General features: G+C 37.4%; 2 protein-coding genes across 2 annotated transcripts; one reads left to right on the top strand and one right to left on the bottom strand.

The window, feature by feature from the left end:
• The first annotated feature begins 303 nt into the window (after positions 1–303).
• On the top strand, positions 304–1929 carry LOC111880231 (gallate 1-beta-glucosyltransferase 84A23). Its single transcript, XM_023876639.2, has one exon. It carries the CDS (start codon positions 378–380, stop codon positions 1812–1814), a length of 1437 nt encoding a protein of 478 aa, XP_023732407.1. The 5' UTR covers positions 304–377; the 3' UTR covers positions 1815–1929.
• A 431-nt stretch (positions 1930–2360) lies between these two features.
• On the bottom strand, positions 2361–6351 carry LOC111880232 (triacylglycerol lipase 1). The gene is made up of 9 exons (XM_023876640.3): positions 5960–6351; positions 4880–4990; positions 4641–4781; positions 4436–4546; positions 4215–4358; positions 4102–4142; positions 3881–3957; positions 2912–3007; positions 2361–2805 (listed from the first exon to the last, which is right to left on the bottom strand). Exons 1-9 carry the CDS (start codon positions 6128–6130, stop codon positions 2483–2485), a joined length of 1215 nt encoding a protein of 404 aa, XP_023732408.1. The 5' UTR covers positions 6131–6351; the 3' UTR covers positions 2361–2482.
• Between the last annotated feature and the right edge of the window lie 1774 nt (positions 6352–8125).

The raw sequence follows: 8125 nt of genomic DNA, 5'->3' as shown, positions 1-8125 counted from the left end.
TGCTAAACATATTTCTTGTCAGTCCACCAAATTTTAGGCTTAATTTAACAACGACATAATCCTAACAGCTTAATACCCTGCACATAGAATTCAAATGAATATTTGTAATAGACGTCAGCAATTACACATGCATTTTTTTGGGTTGTTGTATACGACTCTAATTAACTTATGCGTGATATTTCAGTCAAACATCTTTTGTCCTCTACCAAGCATCCACCTCTCCGATTTTGCAACACCATCTATCTCCCACTGTTTATATCTATATATATGTATACTTGGCTTTAAGACATATTGTACAGATCACTCAATATATAATTCATACATACCCAAAAACAACAACATTCACTCCTACTCACAGAAAAACACAATCATCATCAATGGTTTCTAAACAAGATCGTGTGCATGTGTTTCTCGTCACTTTTCCAGCACAAGGCCATGTGAATCCACTCCTCAGACTCGGCAAGCTCCTAGCTTCAAAGGGCAACCTCCTCGTCACCTTCTCCGCCACCAAATCCATCGGAAAGAAACTCAAAAAAGCCGGCACTGTCGTTTCGGGTGATCCTACTCCGGTAGGCAACGCTGGCGGCATGATCCGGTTTGAGTTCTTCGATGATGGATGCTCCGAAGACAATGATGACGAACGCTATGACCTTGACAACTACTTGCCTAAGCTTGAGGCTTACGGAAAAGCTGCACTCACCGGCATCATCAACCACCATGCAGAAAACGGCCGGCCAGTATCATGTCTAATCAACAATCCTTTCGTGCCTTGGGTCACTGACTTAGCAGAAGAGCTTAACATTCCTTCTGCTATGCTTTGGGTACAATCTTGTGCTTGCTTTTCATCGTATTATCATTACGAGAATTCATTAGTTCCCTTTCCAAGTGATGAACACCCAGACATCGACGTTCAGTTGCCAAACATGCCGCTTCTCAAGTCAGATGAGATTCCAAGCTTTTTACATCCTTCAACGCCTTACCCGTTCTTGAGAAGAGCCATTTTAGGGCAGTTCAAGAACTTGTCGAAGACATTTTGTGTTTTAATGGAGACTTTTGAAGAACTTGAGGGTGATTTAATCAATTACATGTCTCAAATATGTCGTATTCGATCCGTGGGTCCTTTGTTCAATAACCCATTACTTGAGGCGAGCTCTAATATCTCCGGTGACCTGATAAAAGCCGACGATTGTCTGGAGTGGCTCGACTCGAAGCCACCTTCATCAGTCGTTTATATCTCCTTCGGAAGCGTTGTGAGCTTGAGCCAAGAACAGGTGACTGAGATGGCTTATGGTGTTTTGAACTCCGGCGTGTCGTTTTTGTGGGTAGTGAGGAAGGGTGCGACTTCCACCGGCGAACCTGGAGAGTTGCCCAAAGGGTTCTTGGAGGAGGCCGGAGAAAGGGGAATGGTGGTCCACTGGAGTCCACAAGCCCAGGTGTTGAGTCACTCGGCGGTGTCTTGTTTTGTAACTCACTGTGGGTGGAACTCCACCATGGAAGCGTTGTCAAGCGGTGTTCCTGTGGTGGCGTTCCCACACTGGGGAGATCAAGTGACGGATGCAAAATATTTGGTTGATGAATGGAAGGTTGGGATTAGGATGTGTAGGGGTGAGGCCGAGAATAGGGTGATTGGTAGGGAGGAGGTGGAGGAGTGCTTAAGAGAGGCTACAAGTGGTGTAAAGGCGACGGAGATGAAGAAGAATGCATTGAAGTGGAAGAAAGCGGCGGGGGAGGCGGTGGCAGAAGGTGGAACATCCGACCGGAATATTCAAGAGTTTGTGGATGAGGTTAGAAAGATAAGTGTGAGATCAGGTTAAGCCAGCCCACGAACGTGGACACAATTAGTTGGAAAAAGTATTTACGTATTTTGAAATTTATTTCCTTGACAATAATAGTTTTTATTCGACATAATAATAATAGTATTCCCTCTTACGTCGTTGTCTCGCCTTACATTTCCTATGTTGTCAAAACAAGTAGCGTCCCTGTCAAAGCTTTTTTACCAAAACATAGTATTCACCAGAAATATCAATGTATAGTACTTTCTAAAATATTTATCAAAAAGTGGTAAATTACCATAGATCACTACACCTAATGCTTTTTAAAACTACAACCCTTGTGTACAAAACTCAGAAATATTTGGGATGGTGGTTACTCATAAAGGGCCAAAGGGGGAAATTGCATTTAGTTGATTCGGCAAAAAAATTACACATGTGGTAAATAGGAGTAGGAGGTACTCCAATTCCATTGTTCTCATGTATTGGCGTATTGCGTGTGCATATTTTTCTTTAAATAGTTATGGGTATATTTACAATTATATTTTATTTTTTTCACTTGCTACTTGGGCATCTGTGTCATGAAGCATATTATACAAATTATAAATTAAGTTTATTGCATAAGTTACAACTCCTAAAACAAAATGTACATGGGAACATCTATACATGTATTGGCTTAGATAATTGGGTTCCGAAAATAGAGATTTTAAAGGCTACTGGACATTCAAATTCCCACATGACCTAAAGAAGTTGATCATATTGTCATAAAGATCTTCATATCCTCTCGTGCTTAACAAGAAGTCTATATGGCCATAATCCTCCAAAAACAAAACTTTTGGTTTTGATTTCAATTCTTTTAGTGTATGTTGCACATCAATCACATCCCCCAAAGCATCGTTTCCCCCATGAGCCATCCAAATAGGCAATGATTCTGGGATTTTGCTAAGATCAAATGTTGGTGGTTTCAATTTTCCATATTGTAGCAGATTCTTTATACTTCCATAGTCGTACCTTGCAAATGTGCCTTTGCGTATCACTGGAAATCAAGGAAATTTGATACTATAAAAATGAAATGTCACACGAAAGTGTAAAATGTTGGATGTAATTGTAAAATAATAAAGAATTAGGAAACAGAAACAGACTTTGGAAAAGATGCTTCAAGTTCTTTACAGATGAAGGATGAGGTTCGTATTCAAGATACACATCCACACGGCTGCTGTTAAAACAGCAGTTTTCACCTGCAACATGCAGAGTAAATGAAAGTTTTTTTTATTAAAAGAGAAAAAAGAAAATTAGATAAATGATCCTTGAGCTTTCTGATTTTGATCATGTTTAGTTCAAAATTGAAGCGTTTTCAATGTTGGTCCTATTTTTTAAGGTTTCGTATCAAATTTGATCCATGGAATCTTGGAATGACGACCAAATCAGAAAGTCCCAGGGACTAACATCGACAGGAAACCTTAGAATAATGACCAAAATTGAAAAAAAAAATACTGATTTTGGACTAAACATGGTAAAAAACACAAAGCATGGGGTTCATTTTTGTACTTCATACTTGACTTACAAAAATGGTCTCTGTGCTTTCTGAATTTTACCGTATTTCGTCAAGAATTGAAACATTTTTCAATTTTGGTCCTTGTTTTAAGGTTTCATAACAATTTTGGCTCCTAGAAGTAGAACCATGGACCAAAATCCATTTGAATCCTTGAAATAAGGACCAAATCCATAGAAAACCATAAAATAAGGACCAAAATTGAAACAGGTTCCAGTTTTAGAGTTTAGACTATACATGGTGAAAACATGAAAGCAAAGAGACCACTTTTGTAACTTACTCTTATATTCTCTTATTTTACAAAATGGCACCTTTACTTTCTCATTTTGACAATGGTCCAGAATTGAAACCTTTTTTCAATTTTCATCCTTAATATAAGGTTTCATATCGATTTTGATCCATGGAACCTTGAAAAATGAACCAAAATCAGAGTCCCAGGGACCAAAACTACATCAGTGAGTCCCAGGGATCAATTTGTAATTTATGCAAAATATCAGCAACATAGGTAAACTAGTTGGCCAATTTAGTAAATTAGAAACCAAATTAGTGAAAGAATAACCTGTAATGGATGCTAACATATCACTGCAATCTAAATGCCCATCACAAGCAGACTCTATCATGTTTGTGAGAATGTCACTGAAAACAAACAGTGTATATATATATATATATATATATATATATATATATATATATATATATATATATATATATCATCCTTTTATTGATTTAGACACACAAATATTCAGAAAAAAGAAAATGGAAAATGCAAAAATTATTAACCTCTTCAAGTTCAGTTGATGCATTCCAAGTAACCCAAGTGCCTGTAAGAAAACTTTTACGTATGATTTTTTTTTTTTTTAAAATCGAATGAATTTGAATAATAAAAAAGAGACCTCGTCAAGATACATATGAACAAGATTAAGAACAAGTTTAGATGTGATGTGATCCAAATATGAGATAGGAGAAAGAAGAGCAGCAGCCTCAACCATGCTAACAATATCTGGTTGAGTAAAAGCAGCCAATGACATTATTGTTCCCTGAGAGATTGGAATACATAGAGACTATTAGCAATGTAGTTTTATATGACAAAATAAAGTTGAAGTGTAACTAAAACCTGTGAATGTCCCACAACAAAAACTTTGGAGCCAGTTTTGGAATTTATATAACTCAGCATTGTCTCAAGATCATAAAGAGCCATCTCTTCCCAACTCCAATCCCAAAACTCCTAAATCAAGGCCAAAACAAAAAAGCAATTAGCATATAGCATTTGAAATTAATGACTAAAAGTTTATAAAAATGTAGCATAATCTACGTGTTACCTTGTCTCCATCTGATAAAGATTCATGGCCATGGCTCCATTTTGTTCCACGAACATTTCCAACCCAAACATCAAAACCATGGTCCGCAAGAACAAAACCCAATGATTCATTTGGGGAATCCATAAACCAAGCATCACCACCCTGATTAAAATGTAGTTTATTTTGTAATATAGTTATGATTTAATGTTCATATTCCATAATTATTAAAGTTGTAAATTAAGAATTTAAGGTAAAGTCACCATAAAGAGTCCATGTAGGAGTAAAACTGGAGGTGTGGTTTGTGATCCCAAATTAAGAATGCCTGATGACACACGTTGAAGCCCTAACAAGAAACCATCCTTTGTTTGAGCCTGAAGTTATTCACACATAAGGAAAGTTAGTCTGTTATTTAATTAACACAGAAATTGATCCAAACATATTATTAGGTCACAAGCATAATCCTTGGAATGCTCTACACAAGTAGTCATGCATCCCCTGCGAAGCAACTCTAGTTCATTTCTTGTATATTCATAATCTTTATTAGATTCCATAAGATATGAGATTTCTCTCGTTTACCCTTATTCTTAGTTTCTATTTAAGATAGTTACCCTTTACCTATATACATATGTATCCATGTATCATACTGTCAAGAATCATCAATTCAAATTATTGTGTCATTACCCAATCTAAAAGTTTATGTTTCAGTACTAATTTCTTATAAGTAGATACATGTGAAAAATAGTCAGTTTCTAAGATTCAATCAAGCCTCATTGACTATAAACATGTTGCATATTTTACCAAATACAGAGATAGCTAGAATCCCCTGCCAGTCATATTTGACTAGATAGTGGACTAATTACATTAAGTAACTATCAAATAATACCTAATTTAATATAAAACAACTCAGTTTTAGCCAATTAAGAAGTGAAACTCACAGTATGAACTATATTCCTGACTTGCATACCCTAAATCGGACATTCTCAATCCAAGCTTCTCTAATGGAGAAAATGAACAAAATACATAACAATCAAGAAAAGGAATTGCTATTACAGACAAAGTATCAAATGACAATAACATCCTTTCTCAGTAACATTTACTCTTGGGACAACAGGTCAGGAGTTCAACATTCTGCAATGGAATATAGGACAAATGAACAAACAGGAAAAGGTGCTGCCATTACACAATCAAACTAATTTAGGTTTTTCCAGTTCTGTCACTGTAGTAGTGTTCTCCGAAAATCTCAATCAGACAAAATTTTGAAGTATTAAATACACTATTCAGTAATCGATATAAAGTTGTATAGAAACGGAAAAGGTGAGAGAGCGAGAGAGATAAGTCACCGTGTGTTCTAAGCAATTATAACCAGAAGGTTCGATGAGATTAAAACACAAGCCACCGTCTACAGACTGACTATGTTCGATGATCGAGTCTCCAGTTAAACACTCAGTGGAAGAGATGCACAGCGATAAGGCGACGACCAACATCAACGCTTGTAAGATGGATGATGCCATATCAATCGATGAATGAATCGGAGGTGGACAAGTCGCAGCAGATTATATGGTTGTTGGATTTACCAACAACTACTTCTTGTGAAGCATTATGAACTCTTCTTCTTCAAGGGATATTTTCATTTTTCGCATTAAAATTTGAATAGATAGATTTGACCTCGAATACCGGTAATTATCTTTCGATAACCACCAAGTGCGCTCGATCTCGGATAAACATTCGACTTATTTCATGGATAATCAATTTTATGATTTTGGTTATTTTATTCGATTTTTGAATTAAAATGATTAAATTTAAGCAAATTGATAGCAAAGTAGTAACGGAAAAATTGTATGTTACACAAGAATAATATTATTTAAATATCTTTAATTTGAGCCGACAAAGGGCTAAGCATATTGTTCATTCTTGTTGGCATCTTCGGTCGTCTCGAGCCCGACCAAATAAACAGATGTGAGTTCTTCTTCCTACATCGCATAAGGGTGAATAAGAGTCCAAGTTTCTCCACGTTCTTCCTCGACAAATGTGATTTCGTACGACAACGGGTCACGGGAGAAATTTACATCGGGGGGCTTATTACTATCATAGGTCGAGCTGTCAGCCTAGACTTCCCCTCCCCCGAGTACGTACCTGTCGACAACCCTCCCAACTTCCTACTCGGTCGTGACGCTTTTGCGTGAATGGAGATGCTACAATATCGAGGCGATACACACGTACAGTTGGCTCGACGGTGACAAAAATGTAGTTTACATCCTCCCAAGTTGGATTGATGATTCAATCTTTCCATTCGAACCCAAAATTGGCTTCCCCCAGAGTAGTTGACCCTTGCAGGTGCACTACTCGACTCTGAGGATGAATAGCAAAAGGAAGAGGAAGAAGAAGGGGAAGAGAATAATGATGGGATACCTGAAGCTAAGGACCATTTTGACTTCCATCCACAGATGCAACAACCCTCGTATCAGCAGGACCACTTTCAAGTCCCTACACAACATTATACCTAACCACAATACCAGTCAGAGCAACAGGGGGACACAAGGTTCTCGCATAGTTCTCCCCAACATTCTTTGACCAATTTGCCATTATGTTTTCTACTGTCGAGCACATAGATGTTTAGACTTAGGCGAACGTGCACACCATTCAGGATGTAGCAACCCGAGTTGATAGGTTGGAGCATAGTGAGTCCTCCACGTCTTATCGAGTCCAAGATATGTGGGACTTCTACCACCGCCACATACACTTTGCTCCGCCTGATCCTCCGATATAGGTCATTTTTACCCTTGACCCTTGAGGATTGAGGTCAATGATTGTTCTTAAGCTTGGGGTGGGGTTTTTCCTTTTCTCTTTACCTTTTTCATGCATTATTAGTTAAATTGCATTCATTTTTTTTAAAACATAAAAGATTTTACTTTCTTTTTTTCAATTTTTTTATTTTAGCATAACATTTAATTAAGACATTTGCATGCATGCATTTTTATTTTCTGCTCATTCTTACCTCTTGGACACCACGAAATAGGGTCATAAGTATTGAATCACAGACTTACCCTAGGTTTTGTTATGGAATTCCTTGTGTTTGACTAATGAGACACATTTTGAGCCTGGCCACTTTTTGATTGCTTGTGTGGGGGTCAGATGCAGGACCTTAATTGGGTGTAGGTACAGATGGATGTGGTTAGTCAGGATGATGTGTGCAAGCAAAGACTAGCCCAATAAGGTATTTTGAAGACATGAAGATTTATATCTTGGTCAGGTGAAATACCTTTATGTACTCTCGAGTTTTGCCCGAACCTTGCATAGATAGTTTTCTCATGACCTTTTGAGATAGGTCTTTATTTTTATGGGGATCTAAAGTAGATAGTTAGATAGGTTATGTTAATCGCGCCTTATATTGATGAACTTTGAGTCGGATCCCCCAATTCACATTTTTTGGACCACAACTTTTTTTTGGTTACACCCATTTTTTTAGTCATTTCCCACCCTTTTTAGTAGATCATTGATTCACTCTC

The sequence above is a fragment of the Lactuca sativa genome, chromosome 5 (genome assembly GCF_002870075.4).
Source record: "Lactuca sativa cultivar Salinas chromosome 5, Lsat_Salinas_v11, whole genome shotgun sequence".
Taxonomy (NCBI): domain Eukaryota; kingdom Viridiplantae; phylum Streptophyta; class Magnoliopsida; order Asterales; family Asteraceae; genus Lactuca; species Lactuca sativa.
Note: the sequence above shows the minus strand (reverse complement) of the source record. Positions and strands in the feature narration are given on the sequence as shown.